This window comes from Symphodus melops, assembly GCF_947650265.1.
Source record: "Symphodus melops genome assembly, chromosome: 2".
In the NCBI taxonomy this organism is placed as follows: Eukaryota; Metazoa; Chordata; class Actinopteri; order Labriformes; family Labridae; genus Symphodus; species Symphodus melops.
Genome location: NC_136692.1, coordinates 28,835,908 through 28,852,426, shown reverse-complemented (window position 1 = coordinate 28,852,426; position 16,519 = coordinate 28,835,908). Strand labels below are relative to the sequence as shown.

Below are 16,519 nucleotides of genomic sequence, written 5' to 3'. Positions count from 1 at the left end.
AAATCTTTATTTCTCAAATACAGTTATGAAAATTCAATGAAGAAAAGATGGTCACTGATCGCACGCTGTGCAGGGAAACGGCGGTCTGGCCGGGGGACTTTTTTTTTTCCTTCTTCTTTCTCACGAGGTCATAACGATGCAGTTACAGAAAACTGGAGGGTGTTGTTCCTTAAATAAACCTTTTGATTAAAAGAGTCCTGTGTTAAAGAGGGACCAGCAGAGAGCGACACAGAAGCGGTTTAAACCTCAGAGAGACGGGTGACTGAAGGACCTGACACATCAGGTGGACCGTAAAGAACGAGCGGCGATGACGGCACGTCTTGTTGCACCTGAACGCACCGCAAAGACAACAGCAGACCATCAACCAGCAGGTACGCTCTGCACACGTGAGAGAGGAAGCCATGTTTCTGTTGGAGGAAGAAATTACAAAACATGAGGCGGCGTTGATGTTTGTTGTTGTCGTTGTTGTTGTTGTTGTCCTGGCATCAAAGCAGGTGTGGATAATGTGTGTGTGTTCAACAGTCGCCTGCACATCAGGCAGATAAAGAAACGTTCAGCCTGTTTGGTCAGAGAAGGTCGACAGAAAGTTTAATAGAAGATGACAGGATGGAAATGAGTGTGTGCTCTTAACACTCACAGATTCACTTTTACACGTCTTAGTGTTTGAGAACACAGAACACAGAGGTGAGGAGAAGTCTGATTATCATCGCCCACAAACTAAATCATCTAGTGACATTAAAGTTAAAAAATAAATAATCCAATGGCATGGTTGAAACATTTCAGGACGACGTCGCACGTTGAAAGAGTAAAAAGGGAGGTAAAAATCAGCCTTTTTAACTTTGCATCTCTGGTCCCTGTTTGGCAAAAAGCTCGCCGTCTGCTACAATACGGGCGCACGGAGAGTCACTTCAACACAGACGGGACTGAAACACGAGGAAGGAGAGGACGAGGTCCAAGGTGTCGTTAAGGTTTAGCAGCCGAGGTGAGAGGAAGAGTTCAATGAGCTACATTTTGTCCGAGTGTTCAGTCCATTAATAATTAATTGGTTTAGTTAATTAAAAAAAAGTGAATCTTCTTCCTGTGCAAATCTGGAAGAAGCTTCAGAGGAGACGGTGCTGTGCAGACATCAGATTTCTATCGTACCCTCGGTGAGTCCTTTGCAGCACGTCCCCCTGATGTGGATGAGCTTAAAAGCAGCCCTCAGTGCAGGTAGCTGGTGTTGTACTGGAAGGAGGCCATGTGGAGCCGGCCGCGCAGCCTCTGCACCTCCAGATCCAGGACGTGATCGTCGGCGTCGTTCTCAACGATGATCTTCTGCAGCTCGCCGATCTCGCGCTCCATCCGGGAACGCAGCTCTCGCTTCATCTTCAGCAGAGCCTGCGAACAAAGTTCAGCCTCAGAGTCACGGAAATGATAAACTGCATGGGATCCTCGACCGTCTCTGCTGAGATCCACAGATCGTTTAAATCATGTAAAACCACAGAACAGCTCCGATCCACAAATTAAAACACCTCTTTACCTTTTCTTGAGCTTTTTTCCGCACCTGGATGTCCTGTCGCTCTTCTGCAAGTTTTTCAGCCAGCAGTGAAAACTGAAAGATAGAAAACACAAGAGAAAGATCACATGAAGTTCATTTCTTTAGATAGATAGATAGATAGATAGATACTTTATTGATCCTGAGGGAAATTCAAGCAATGGAGGACACATTGAGGTCACATCCTCAAACGGAGTTCAGCCCTTCAACATGTTAGAAGTCTTTTTTCTGTTTTTGCAGCTTTCAGTCTAAAAGCTGATTCTGCTTCTCAGTGTCCTTCATGCTAAGATGTAGCCTCAGTGACGTACTGTGCACACTCTCTATTCCAGAGTGTGTGTGTGAGTGTGTGTGTGTGTGTCCACCTGGTCTTTGTAGTAGTTCTCCAAGGACGTGATGTGGTCCTGGTGTCGCCTCTGATGTTCCAGCCGCTGCTCTTTGGCGTACGCCCTCTGCTCTCTCAACCGAACCTTCTGTAGCTCCAACGCCTCCTCGAACAGCTGTCGAAACATCTACACACACACACACACACACACACACACACACACACACACACACACACACACACACACACACACACACACACACACACACACACACACACACACACACACACACACACACACACACACACACACACACACACACACACACACACACACACACACACACACACACACACACACACACACACACACACACTTTGTTTACGATACTAAACATCAGATTAAAAAGGCGAATAAAAAACTGTAAATAAAGGCGAGTTGAAGCCGACTCACCTTCTCCTCGTTGGTGCGCGCCCTCATGAGGCGGGCGCGGTGCTGGACGTGGTAGTCGTTGTGGTACTTCTTGGCTCGCGCTATCTGCTGCCTCTGTTCCTTCAGTCTGTTCTGGGTCGACTTCTGCTGCTGAATGCGCTCTTTGAAATCTCTCTGGAAGATAAAACGGACTTTTAGCGGTGCGGAAACAGAGAGCGTGTCTGAATGTGGCGGCTGCGATCAGCTCACCAGACGCTTGTTGTGGTCCTGCTCTCTGCGGATTATCTCCACCAGCAGGTCGTGTTTCCTCTGAGCTTCCTCCACCTGACAGACAAGCAGAGCTTTACTTTAGATCACACAGTCACGCTGTGGAAGAAGACACCTGCACGTTTCTGCACGCTCTGAAAGTCCCCCGACCTGGCTGGAGCGTTTGCTGCGACGCTTCCCGCGCGAGGACGACAGGGCGTGGAGTCTGTCCACCTGCTGCATCTGCTGCTCCCACATCCGACCCAGAGCGTGAGGCGTGATGTGGAGGTGGGGCAGCTCCTCCACGAGCACGGGGAGGAGCTCGTTCTCCTTCACCTTCACTGAGGACAGACAGAGACACCCAATCATGACATGTGAGTGATTCTTGCTTTAATAGCTTCTGACCTTGAGCTCGGACGTATTTGTCCAAACAACAAGTTGAGGTCCATGAAGAATTTATAACTCTTACTGGGTGCTGCTCTCCTGGGAGTCCCGTGCCGTCTCCGTCCTGGTGATGTGTGTGTGCTACGATCGGACGTACGCCGGGTGTTTGTTATAGCTGGAGACGGTCTGGAGGAAACATCGCACAGTATGGCCTCTCTGTACTGTCGCTCCTACACACACACATATACACACACACACACACACACACACGCACAATCAGAGCAGCTGACTTCTGATAAAGGCTGTTACAGGAACATTGATGAAACACGTGACGTACAGCTTCTCGAGCTTTCAGGCGGGCTTTGTTTAGATCCACTCGTTCATTTTCTTCATATCTTTTCAGCTCCTCCTCGAAGGCCTCGTTCTGCAGATACTGAGAGAGAGAGATTCAAGTTGTTTTTACAGAAGACAATAAAATGGTCGCCATATTTAAATTGGTGTTTCAGTGGAAAACGAAGCTGAGAGAGACAAAAAAAAAAAAAAAAGCCTAATTTCTTTTATTATTCAAAGCCATGCTGACAAGTGACTTAACAGATATACAGCACTTCTTAAAAGCTTTTTTTTTTTTTTTATATTATATGAAAACTTTCATTTTGTCACACCATAATAATCTAAGCACAGACAACAGTATGAAAAATAATTCAAAAGAGCGCACAAGGATACAGACAGATGCTCATTTAATGAATTTATTTAACATTTATCAAATCTTTTATTGAAATTTATAACCCAAACCGGAGTTTACCAGAGAAAACCCACGCAGACAGTGTGAACATGAAGAGTCATGTCTGTCAGTAAATCCACTCTGATCCTGTATTTGATCATGTCTATAAACCCCCCTGGAAGGGCTCGGGTGTACTCGCTGCTTTCTGGCTCCATGTCCTATTGTTTACGGTGAGAAGGCAGACTCAGAGGGCAGAACAAACACCTAGCTGTGGGAGTGTCACCCACCTGGGGGAGGGGCTACTGTCCTTTGTGATGTCATGAAGGGAAAATCTCCAAACCGACTGTTTGAGCACACATTTTCTGAAATAGTGGAGCAGGCAGGTAAAGTAGTTCCTCTTTTGCTGTGCTGATTTTGTCTCGTACACGTGTGAGTTGTGTTTAATTTTAACAGTAAATAGTAATGACGTTCTGCTTTGTCAGCTCATAAAAGGCTCCAGTATTCAATCAGTCTGTTATGCAAGAGTCAGAAAAATCCTCAGAGATAGAAGTAGATAGAATCAGTCAAAACGCCACCAGGAAGAACTTCAACACTTCTATCTTAGGGGGAAAGAAAACCCGGTCGTACCTTGCTGTGTTTTGTGTGAGACCGCGCCTCTTTTCGCCTCGGACGATCGGACACTCTGAGGTTAGTTTGTCTCCCTCCATCCAGACTCAAAGCCTCCGCCATAGCTTCTTCTAACCCTCCCTGAGGGGAGCGACACACCCGTGGATGGGAGGGGGATAAGGAGCGAGTCTGGTGGTGGAGCTCAGGCTCAGGAGATACTGAAAAAAAAAAAAAAAAAAAAAAAAATAGAGTTAGGTTTATTTTACGTATCGCTTCAAAGCGTGTATCTACTACTAATGAAAACACACATGAAGGCGACGTGGTTCACAGCATGAGATCTTTCCTAGTCACCCAGTACTGGGTCATTTCTTGTTTTTATTCCGACCTAGTGTTTATAGAAAACACAAATAATGTGCTCCAGTCTGGAGATAAATATTTTATCACTGTTTTTTAGCCAGTGTGTGTGTGTGTGTGTGTGTGTGTGTGTGTGTGTGTACCTGCGTGCTGTCTGTGACACTCCGTGCGTCCGTCACCGTGGTGAAGCTGCTCGTCTTCCTCGCCGACTTCGCTCGACTCTCTGCTTTCACTGAGAACTCGTTTAAGCATCTACAGGAAACATTACCGTTCAGGTTTAGGGATGTAATGAAACTGAGCGCTGCATTTATAAATCTGATTCAAATCAGGAGGATTTGAGATCAGGAGAAGTCGGTGTGACAAACACTTAGTGTTGGGTTTCTGCACACACACCTGATCGAGCTCTTCAAGCCGATGGGAGAGTTTCTCAGATATGTGATGCAGCTCTTCTTCTGCCTTCTTGTTCCTCTGTGTGCGAGACGACAGAGGATCTTCACTATCGTCCTCCTGCAGACTGCTGCTGTTCAGAAAGAAGAGAAGGAGGTATTATTATCACAAGATGAAACTCATCATCGCTTCATGCTGATCTCTCTGGAGCTCCCCCCGTCCTACCCGCCGCCTGTCCTCTTTTCTCTGTGACCCATCCTTCTGTCTGGTTGAATCCGTGTGAAGCTCAGATCCTCCTCCTCTTCTTCAGTGTCCGGCGGCGAAGGTGTTGTGGCTGCCATCTCATCCTGCAGGGTGAGGAAGAGCACGTCCGGCTGGGTGCGGAATAAAACCCTCCTGGGACCCCCGTTGGTCGGCTGGGCCGGGACAAAAGGAGAGTCCAGTGAATTTAAATCAAAATCAAAACAAGGGATTACACATCACAAATATGGTGCTAGAAGACGAAACACACACACACACACACTCAGCTGACTGTTTTAACGACAACACGAGATCCTGCACGGCTCGGAGCTGTAAAAATAAAGACTTGTTTCTCTCTTTACCTCGAGAGCCTCGGCCTCTGTTTCCGCCTCAGCTCTTTGATGAGCGCACACAGAAGTCTCGTTCACCGCTGCAGAATGAGAAACACAGGAACTGAATTACATTTCAATTATCACCAAAAAAACACCTGACGTAAATATTCAGTCACAACCATTATTTTTAAGATTCTAAGAAAGCGGCACGTTAAAGCTCAGGTGCGTTTGTTTTACTCACCAGGAGGCTGGAAGACAGAAGCAGACGGTGGTCCGTCAGTAACAAGAGTCTCGGGTAGAGGTGCGGACGCCTGAGAGCAGATAGAGAAAGAAAAGGAGAAATGATATGAACACAGAAGCCATTTCTAGGTGTGCGCCTCCTCCTGGTTTGTTGTTCCTGTCTCCTTTTTGTTTCGTCCTGGTTTTATGGAGCGATGCAGTTTTTGTTTGTCTGAGTCTGAATGAACGAAAAACATTGTGTTGCTGCCTGCATGAACTTTTTACAGGCCTTCATGTTCTCACGTTCTGACATCTGTCTGTGTGTGTGTGTGTGTGAGTGTGTGTGCATGAACCGCCGACTGTCCTCCTTTGTGTGATTAATTCATGATAGTTTTAACAGCTCTCAGTTGTCGATACATCTTGTGTTTGTTTGAGTCTCTTCAACAAAAGTCTCTCTGACCTGAGAACTTTTCATAGATAACAGACTTTACATGTCTTTTTAAATAAAATGCAAATATCAGATACGCGCACAGTAAATGTCTCCTGTTGTATTAAAGGGATACCTCTGATGTGACGGGCTCCTCTCCCTCCTGCTCTTGGCTGATGGCAGCAGCAGTTGGTGCTCTGCTGGATGAGGGGGGGTCTGTATCTGGTATGTGGGGGGTGTTGCTCTGGTTGGGGGGCTGCAGGGCGATGGCTGAGTGCAGCGGTTCAGCCGGCGGAGCGTCCGCAGGGTCGGGAGGATCAGCGGCAGGGACCACGTCTGAGGAGAAAAACAACGATTATATTCTTCCCTGACACGAGACAGAGAGCGTCATGTGGAAAAGTAAACACAGGCTGAGTTTGTTTGTTTGTTTTACCGTCTTGATTGGTCGTGAACGTGCGAGCAGACACGCCCAGTCCAATGAGCTCGCCGCTCGATCCCTTCTCCTCAGCGTTCCAGGAAGGGAGGGAGTGTTTACTGGACGGGACAGCCGACCTGAAGAAAAAGTATCATGAAATGATAACTCTATGAGTGACACATGGACATTAATAAAGGCTTTAAATGCTTCTGTAGAAAATGACAGTTTTATAATCTAAAGTGAAGCACAGGGCTGCTGAACACTGTTTTTACATCAGATTTTTTTTAAAAGCTGAAGAAACAGAGCGAGATGTCGCACATGAACACATGATTCATGTTCGGGACGTACCAACGGACTTCTCCGTCGCTGCCTCCACGAGTCTCTCTAAACACGCAATATATCGTTTTTACACAGAAAGAGAATAAAACAAAACGGCCGGAGCTGCAGAGACGTTCTGGTTTGACAGGTTTGTTGTTATCTGTAAAAACTGATGCCAGACGAGCAGGTTGTTGTGTCAACAGGATGTTCAGCCCCGACTGAGAACGGGTCAAAGTCACGTGGGAAGAAGAACCCGAGCGTGCCGTTGTTTGGTTTTGGTTCGAGAGAGTCGTTTTCATTCGGCCTTTATGAATTCTTATCCATGCATTTGTGTCTGTACTGTAATGTTCTTCTGTCGGGTCTGCCCAAGAAGAGTCTGCGAGGTCTGCAGATGGTGCAGAACGCTGCAGCACGCCTTCTTACTGGATCCAACAGGTATGAGCACATAACTCCGGTGCTCTCCTCTCTCCACTGGTTGCCTGTTCATGCCAGAGCGGATTTTAAAGTGTTACTGCTGACTTTTAAAATTGTAAATGGCTCTGCACCAGCATACCTGACTGGTCTCTTAGATTTGTATGTGCCTGCTCGGTCACTTCGCTCACAGGGGACTGGCCTCTTAGCTGTCCCTAAGGTTCGCAAAAAGACTATTGGTGAGCGGTCCTTTTCATTCCGCGCTCCCACTCTCTGGAACAGCCTCCCTGCGGACATCAGACTTTCTTGTTCCATTGATGTGTTCAAAGCAAAGTTGAAGACCCACCTTTTCACTGCTGTTTATGCCTGATGTTTTTAATGATGTGTTATGTCTGTGTGTTGAGCTTTTAAGCTGTGTAAAGCACTTTGTCTAAAAGCGCTCTATAAATAAAATTATTATTAATTATTATAATTCTCACATCACTGATCTACTGATTACCCGTCAAATTTTGGATGAAAAATGTCAAATTTAAAATCCTAAATATCTGACTGGAGCCGACAGAGTTTAAACGACTTTTGTTTAAATTTGTTTTGTAAGTTTGTTTTGTTTCTGTCCAGTCGTGCAAAGGAAGTTGTGATTTAACATAACGCAGCATTTATTTTGAATGTTTGTGGTCGACCCCGGAGCGGATTTATATCTGAATGAACAAACGATGAGGTCGTTCTGTCACTATGAGCATCAAGTGGAGGGCTGCTTTGTTTGGAGCAGGCGGCCGCACGCTGCTCATTGAAAACAACTGAAAAAAAGATGCTTAAAAAAAATAAAAAATAAAAAAATAAAAATAAAAAAAAAGGCTAGGTGGTCACAGGCCGTACAAGATAAATAAAAAAAACCTTCCAAATTCATTTCAAATGTAAATAAACATATGACCATCATGTTTAACCTCCTTAGACCCAAGGACGCCTAAACGCCCTCTAAAACCTCTGACATTTAAAATCAACCCGAGGGGTTGAAATCTTTGTCTCTGCCTCTGTGTCACATAGATCTCTTAAAAATAAAACATTTGAAAGCTGAAAACTATCGGCGATGTCCTTTGTGCTCATGTTCATTGACATATCAGACGTAGACGTGTTTATCAGGTCTAAAAGGGTGAATCATGTTCTAGAAGGAGCTCTTACTCTTCAGTGGAAGACGAGGACGCCCGCTCAGATCCAGCCTCGTTGTGCTCTGAGGCCTCTCCACGAGGTCGGTCCTTAGTGTCACCGGTTTGATCCTGGATCAGGCCGTCGTTGAGTTCCTCTGAAAAAACAAACAAGAACATTGTCAGGACTTACTGGGAGAGCAGAAAACAGAACAAGCTCGAAGTAATCACGAGTGAAAGAGGAACAAACGCTCGCGACCTTCAACTCAGCAAAATGACCCGAGAGGAAAATCAGTCAGAATTTAAAAAGGACAAAGAAAAAAACCTGAAAGACTCAGACTGAAAAATAAACATTTGAGCACAAAACAGTAACTTAGAAAAAACATCTGCTGGAGACTGAAGTCAGACTGTCAGGAAAAAACATGTAAACTTACAAAACCAACCAGAAACCAAAACTGTATACCTTTTATAAACACTATTAGATATATTTATCTTTGTAACTTAATATACAAAATGCAGACGATCAACTGAGTTGGTTGTTCACACTTCAGAACAGCAGATCACAACTCGGTGCTAAACCCATAAAAATGTCCAAATCAAGAAACAGCGTCCGTCGCTCGCTGAGAGGAGCGTCTGCTGCAAACAAAATGAAAAGCACATGTGGATTGTTTTTATCATTTTCCTCGTTCACACGTGCACCTTAGACTTGGCGTCGATGGACGTGACAGATGCAGGAAATAAACGTCACGTCTTCTCCTGCTCGTCATCAGCTCACCCTGACGTCACGCAGCTCGCAGAATAAAGTTCAGGTCGAGTCGGCGTGAAACGCTCGAGCTCACACGTTCAGCTCAACACTAAAACTTCACAAAGTATTCAGGAGTTTGGTGCAAGTGTGACGGCACTAAGAGAAGCGTGTTGCCAACGAAGACGGTTCAAAACCTGAAGTAAAAGTTGTTCTGGTCAGACGCAGAGTAAATACAGCACGCAGCTCAGATTTCAGAACAACACTGTTCATGTTTATTAAACACAAGCAGGGTATTTATAGGGACTTTTAGAAACTCACATCTCTTGTGAGTGTGTGGTCACTTTTATCAACTACTAATGTTGTTATTTGGCTGTGGTGAGAGGGGGAAAATCTCCAAACAGGGGCGTGCTCAGTCCGGCCACACAAAGAGGCCTCGCTGTTTTCTGCACCAGACATGCAGAGAGACAAACAGGTGATCTCACCTGCACGGAGAGGGAAAGAGATGACTGACACTGGATACTCGGCCTTATAAAATCACAAAATCTGAAGTTGTTTGCACAGATGTAGTTACATTTCTATAAACACTCAAAGTCAACCTGTCCCTGAAAAGTCGTTCTTCGTGCACGTCGCTCACAGGCTGAAGATTTCAGGCCGGAGGGAGGAGGTGAGGCATGACCACGTGAAGAGGACGACTGCCGTGGTCAAAATGTTTTAAACATAAAAACCCTCTCGAGTCCCCCGCTGATGAAAACTAAAAAAAGTCAGATTTCTCTGCTTACCACTATTTTGAGACTCCTCGCTGATCTCCTCCTTGAGGTATTCCAGGAGGCCATCGAAGATTTCCAGCAGGTTCCTGATAGACTCTTTGTCCCCTGTGACGACATTTTCTCCTGCGAACAAACAGCCTCTGTCAGAGTCACAATCAGAACACGTCAGACTCACCGCTCGAGGAAATCTGGCTCTGAATTGTCCTTCTGTTTCAAGCTCTCCCCCGAGGGAAACAAAGCAGCCGTCACGTCTTCTAACATTCACATTTATTCCACAATGGCGTCCAAGTCTGTGATTCCACATTGAGTTTTCAGAGTCGAGGAAGCACAGCTCGTCATAGAGACAGGATGGACGTGCAGCGCTTCATGCGAGCACTCCCAGCGCCTTTTTTTGCTCCAACAAAATGCGAGGCGGACACGGGGAGATGGTGGAGTCGCTTGAATAATTGTTGTATAAAATCATTAAACCTTGATGTCCGGATGTTATTCTGGATATCTGCACTGAGTTAAGCATGCACATGTAGCAGGGAGCTGCTCCTGCACACGACGCCATGTTTACTGCTGCTGAGGGAAAACGCTGATTACCTGTAATGTGTGACAGACTGATCTGAAGGTAATCCAAGGAAAGGGAATCAATCACAGACTGGACATTATGGAAGTCTTCCTCTTGACTGCATGGTGCTGCAATGTAATCTACAAACACACAGAGAGAGAAACAGCAGAGCGTGAGGCCACAGATACAATCACACGACACAAAACACACACTCAGCTCACGAACTTCCTGAAACATGTCGGGCCTTCACTTTCGCTCCTTCCTGAAGGTGACGATGCAGGAAAGAGCTCAGCTGCATTCACGGTCTCATGACGGCATGTTGGGAGCGCTCAGGAAGCATTCCTGACATGCTCGGAGAACACGCTTACAGCTGAAACTTAAAGCTTGAGCACCAAATACTGTTTTTACAACACATAGCGTTGGAGATTTCTGGATTTAATGTGGGTCTCAATGAGCGCTTTAAAGCTTTACATATAACTCGTAAGCAGCCTCGTAATCCCTGCTTCTTTTTTTTAAAGCCAAATTTCACAGAACGTGCGTTTTCCCCGTCGTCTCCTCCTCCCACTTTCTTACCTTTGCTTTGTGAATGTTTACGTTAAACACTGATGTTAATTAGTGAATTCAAACAAGAAAATGCACAAAAAGAATGAGCAAAAAACAACAACATACAAAAATAACTCAAGTATTCAGTCATGTCTCAGTCAAAAGTTGATTTACAATAAAGACCCCACACAAGCAAAAACTACGACTTTTAGGATATAATGTGAAACTTTTTTCGGGTCTACGGGGAACCCAAAATAAAGTCCCTCCATCAACGACCCAGCTACAGACTCTCATGTGAGTCATCCTTGATCCTGAACCTCTCCATCCACCAGTTAATCAAGAACCGAAGAAGATCTTCAACCAAGTCGAGTCCATCAAACTTTAAACTCTTTCATCACCAGCTTTAACTGTGAGGTGACAAAGACTGAAATAAAGTATGTTCACCTTTGTTTTCTTAAACCGATCACTGCATTCATGTTCAAACAATGATAGGAAGATTATTGTTGTTGCTGTTGTCCTCTAAATGATCAAACTCAAAGTGTTGGTGTTTGGTAGATCTGCAGGTCACTCTTACCTGGAACTTTCTCTCCCAAGATGTTCTCGTACAGAGAGATGAAAACTCTGGCATCACAGTCGGAGAGTTTCCTGAGCTGCAGTTTTATGTGACACTTGCTGAGCAAATCATTCGCCACATCGACCCAATCTGTAAAAAATGAAATGAAGAAGTAAAGAGGGCCAGCCAGGTCAAACTTCAACGAGCCATGATCCACGCATGCGCACAACTTGTGCTCATCGTTTCATGTCACACACATCATTCACAGTTAAAAGACAAGTTACTGCAGAGCAACGTGATGACTTACATTGTTTTTTAAAACAAATAATAAAAAAAAATGATTTAAAATCTTTTTATGACAAAACAAAACTTGAGTAAACTGAAGCGTCGCTAGCTGGCGTTGCTAATTCAGTGTTTCAGAGGCAGCAAACCTTAAAGAAAGAGCTCTAACACTGAATTAAAACACACATCTGAGAGGTTTATAAGCAGGACTCAGAGTAAACAAGGCTCCGAGGCAGCAGGGAGACAAACAGCTAGCTGAAGTTAGCGTTACGTGTCGTTAGCTTTCCCCCGGACCGGAGCACCGAGTCCGGGCTTCCTCTCACCTCTCTCTCCCTCCTGGGTTCCCATCAAAGTGTCGACGAGAGGCACAAACACGGAGTCTGCTGAACTCCGGACTGACGGCAAGTTTTGGGTGTTGTTGTGGGTTTCAGTAACGTAACCGGGGAGCAGGAACTGTCGGTTCGCATTTCAAATGGAAGGCTTCTCTGATTGGACGATACTCCAGGTCTTTGTTTCCGGAAGAGACGTTTGGCGTGTGCGTATCGCCCCCTGCTGGTCACAGTGTGTAACGCAGGCAGCGATAATACAGAAAGTGTGAGTGTCGAGTTAACACAAATGTTAATGTGAATTTGATGAATAAACGTGATTTATTATTACTTTGTTGCCCATTTTATATCTGCTTTGTAAGATGACCTTGATTTAAAAGGCGCCTTTAAAGGTTTTATTTGTATTATTATCATCTTAATTGTTGTTGTTATAAACTGTAATAGGAAGCTTTGTGAGTAAGTAAAGTTTATTTGCACAGTACCTTTCAACAGAAACACATCACAAAGTGCTTGACAAGTGCACAAGAAAATAAAATAAAAATGGCAGAGAACAAAAAAAAAACATACACACAAGGGAGACAATTTAAAAGATCAGAACATATAGAAAACATCAACGTTCAGGGATGTATGAAAAGCAGGTGCCAAAGAAATCAACGCAAGAGACTGACAGAAATACAAACAACTTAACCAAACGCCTTTCTGAATAAAAACATTTTCAGCTGCTTTATGAACGTGTCACTGGAATCTAAAGACCATAGAGACGAGGGGAGGTCAACCGCTTCGAAAGCACGGTCACCACATTTTAATACAGGGATGGGGAACAGCCAATAGGATTTAGTTAGATGACTTGAGAGGTTGATGGGGAGTAAGAGAGGAGGAGCTTGGCAAGTTTGTTGATTAGTCTGTGGATTAGGTTATTTATACCTGTTTCAATAAATGTTTGGATGTGGTTTATTTTTCCTTCGAGGATGAATGAACTTCCGAAACTAAAAGACTGAAAGAATGAGCAACAAACCTGTTTTCTACTTCTTATTTAAATCTTGAGAAACCATTTTACATAGAAGCTACAAAAAGAAATACAACATCGTTGTACCTATTTGGCTTTTGTGAAAGTGTGAGAGAGCATTCAGTGAAGACAGAAGAGGTCAGTGTGGCTTACACAGCTCGATATACAATATATAAAAGGGACTGCAGATGTAAACTAGCTCTGAGCTAACTCTGGTGCAATACATCAAATGGCAATAATTATGTTTAATATTGTACATGGTCCCTTTACAAATAAAGTTGGCAATAATAATAATATAATAATAAAAGGGAAGAGCTGTTACTTCTGCAAAGCTGTAAACAAGAAGATGGGTCATCAATTTGCAGAAACCTTCCAGTGGATCTTTAACTTTAATCTACAGATGGAAAAACTTCATCTTCTCTGGACAACACCACGTCTTGTACCTATCGGCCATCCAGACGAGTTAGGAGATACTCTTTACATCCCCGGTTTCAGCTCTGCTTGTCAAACTCAAAATACATTTCTGAGCAATCAACAGGGATAGTGTGTTATTACATACTGTAGTTTACAGTTCTACAATTTGAACATTTATCAATTCATAAAATTTATCAGATGTATTCATATAATTTAGCAGACGCGTTTATTGAATCAGAGTTTATTTCAAATAGACCAGTAATTCCCTAAGTGGGGGTTGGGACCCCGGAGGAGTCGGGAACCTAAAAGAAAGGTGTTATATGCCTTTCAAACGTAATATGTTTTAAAATTGTAATATTTTACAAATTGTCATAAAAATAGATACAGAAAGTAGTTCATGTTAAAATAAATCCTTATTTTTTCCCCAAAATCTTAATTTACATATATTTTTCTCTTATTACCCTTTACCCTTTAATTACTCCGTTCTTTATTGTATGTATGTTATATTACTTCCTGTTTTAAAAACATGTGATGAAAAATGATGAGCAACAACATCTGAAAGAAGTTATTTTTTTTAGCAATAAATGAATGCCGATCTTTGTACCTTGCAGGTTTCAGTTCATCAAAATCCTCATTCTTCGTGAATGACCTCTCTTGAGTTCCAGTTTTGCAAAAGGAACAATAACTGTCCTTCCCGTTTGTTTATTTTTTATTTATTATTTCTTAGAAATTTTGTAGAGATGAGCTGTGTAACTCACACTGACCGCTGCTCTCTCCTCCTCTCGCACGTTTACAAAAGGCCAAATACCCTTGTGTGTGTCTTTTTAGCTTTAATGTGAAATAAGTTCTGAAGATTTAAACGACTGTGACGACTCCTGACTGTCAGTGCTCCGTCAGCTGCCTTGTTTCTCCCCACTCAGGTGGATGCCTTCACATGGAGAGATGGACGGAGCCACTTATTTGATATCATACACCTGGGCGGGCTGGGCCTGTATTTAAAGTGGCTCTCACTCTCTCAACACTTCACACATTGAACATTGCAACCACCACTGAATTACAGACTGCACAGTCTTTGACTAGCCTTCGTGTTCAATAAATGACTGATTTAAATAACTTAGGGAGACCAGACAATCGAGCTCCCTGAGCATGGCTTGTGACAAAATTGATACTTGGTGGTTGTGAGTATTAGTTGTGGACCAGGTTGTTGTGCAGTTTGCTTGAAACTTGGTCTGTGCAGAGTGGTGAGTTACCTCTCTGACTTGTTACTGGCTGCTTGTTATTTGTTGGGAGATTCACACGTTTTCCTTGTTTCAAGATTTAATGATTTGATTTGTCTTGAAAAGAGCAGTAGGCCTACTTGTATTTGTTTGTTTGAAAGTTGCCACTTTGTTATTTTGCTTTTTTTGTATTTGGTGTAAACTATGGGGAGGGGGTGCATCAAATTTGGGGTGTTTCAGGTGACTCAGAGGTCTCCAGATATTTTCTGAGTTTGGGAGACGCCTCGACCCCAACAAGCTATTTAAGAAGTGAGCGTTAGGTGAGTTAGTTATTTGTATAGGTGTAGTGGTGACTCATATAAAACTTGTAAAGTAAATCTACATATTTTCTGTTTGTCGGAGAGATTACCTTGTTACGTAACGTATTTTTGAGACGTCTGGTAAGTGGGTTTTAAACTTTGTATTTGATCAATGGTAGACTTGACTTGGGATTGTCTATAAGTCCAACTACTAGTCCAAGCTAATATTTTGGATGCTGTGGTCCTTAAAATTACATGTGTTTCTGTTAACGCAGGTTTAACATTTGAACAACAAAAAGAGCTGTTATAGCTCTGCAATTGGAACATAACAAAAATTAAACCTGACATCCAACTTAAACTGGAAAGAGTTAAATTGGAAACAAAACAGAAAAAAACTTGAGCTTGAAAAGTTCAAATTGCAACTGATTAAAGAGGATACATTTAAACAGAAAATTTATTGGAAAGTTCGATCCCCAGTGAACTGTGCTCCACGCGTGACATGGGTGCACAAGACAGAGAGCCAGTTTTTCATCTGACTCAGACGAGTTGGTTCAATTCATGGAATTTGGATTAAAAGTCGTTTCTGCACCTTTGCACAAAGCTGACTTTGGTTCAGACTTGGTAAAAGGGGAAGTTCATTTTGATATTTGTCCTCAACTGCCTGTTGATGGGATGGGAAGTGATTTTGCTGAGAAATGTGTCTTTGTTGATGAAAACCCTCTAAATGTTGTAACCCAGATGCAGTTGGTCTTGCAGAAACATGTTACAGAGTGGCACCTGTTTGTCCTGGTGAAATAAATCATATTTTCAAGACACCTCAGAAGGATGTGCCTGATGCTGTTCTCCCATCTGACTTGGGAGCGCTTATTGATGGGGGAGGAGGACGCATCAGAAACTCTTGTTACCACTTTGATTGTTTGTCATGAAAGTTTTGAACCACATTAGAAGATTTGCGAGCCGATGAAAAGTATTATTGTTCATATCCAGTTTGATCTCCAAAGTTTGATAATGTGGTTCTGTTTACTAAGCTAGTGCCTGCTGTACTAAACCTTAATGCAGTTGTGTTCGTTCAAGTAAGGAAGCTACAGCTTGAGCGACTTATCAGTTGCTACTTCCAGGGGTTGACTTAGTGCCAATTTGATCTCATCACAGAGGCAGAAAAATTGGTTGCTGTTTGGGCACTACGCCATTTTGACATGTATGCTGGTGTCACTGTTGTGCCTCTGATTTTGTATAATAGTTATTAGCATAGTTATTAGAGCCTTGGCAACTGGTGTTAAAAGACGCCTATTCCAAACTCTGCAGTCAATGCGAACAGTATAA

The 16,519-nt window shown here is 43.5% G+C and overlaps 1 protein-coding gene across 2 annotated transcripts; it reads right to left on the bottom strand.

The window, feature by feature from the left end:
• Positions 1-561: 561 nt before the first annotated feature.
• LOC306820654 (centrosomal protein of 95 kDa-like) lies at positions 562-12,438 on the bottom strand. Of its 2 annotated transcripts, none has more exons than XM_079338573.1 (21): positions 12,258-12,438; positions 11,674-11,802; positions 10,589-10,696; positions 10,016-10,126; positions 8,529-8,649; positions 6,639-6,757; positions 6,342-6,541; positions 5,801-5,870; positions 5,590-5,657; positions 5,213-5,403; positions 4,994-5,120; positions 4,744-4,852; positions 4,268-4,464; positions 3,257-3,352; positions 3,005-3,149; positions 2,707-2,876; positions 2,539-2,613; positions 2,311-2,463; positions 1,897-2,043; positions 1,520-1,591; positions 562-1,377 (listed from the first exon to the last, which is right to left on the bottom strand). In XM_079338573.1, the coding sequence occupies exons 1-21, from the start codon at positions 12,280-12,282 to the stop codon at positions 1,201-1,203; spliced, it is 2,610 nt and encodes an 869-aa protein (XP_079194699.1). In that variant the 5' UTR covers positions 12,283-12,438; the 3' UTR covers positions 562-1,200. The 2 variants fall into 2 exon arrangements, with proteins under 2 accessions (XP_079194699.1, XP_079194700.1); XM_079338574.1 differs by having other exon boundaries at positions 4,994-5,117.
• Between the last annotated feature and the right edge of the window lie 4,081 nt (positions 12,439-16,519).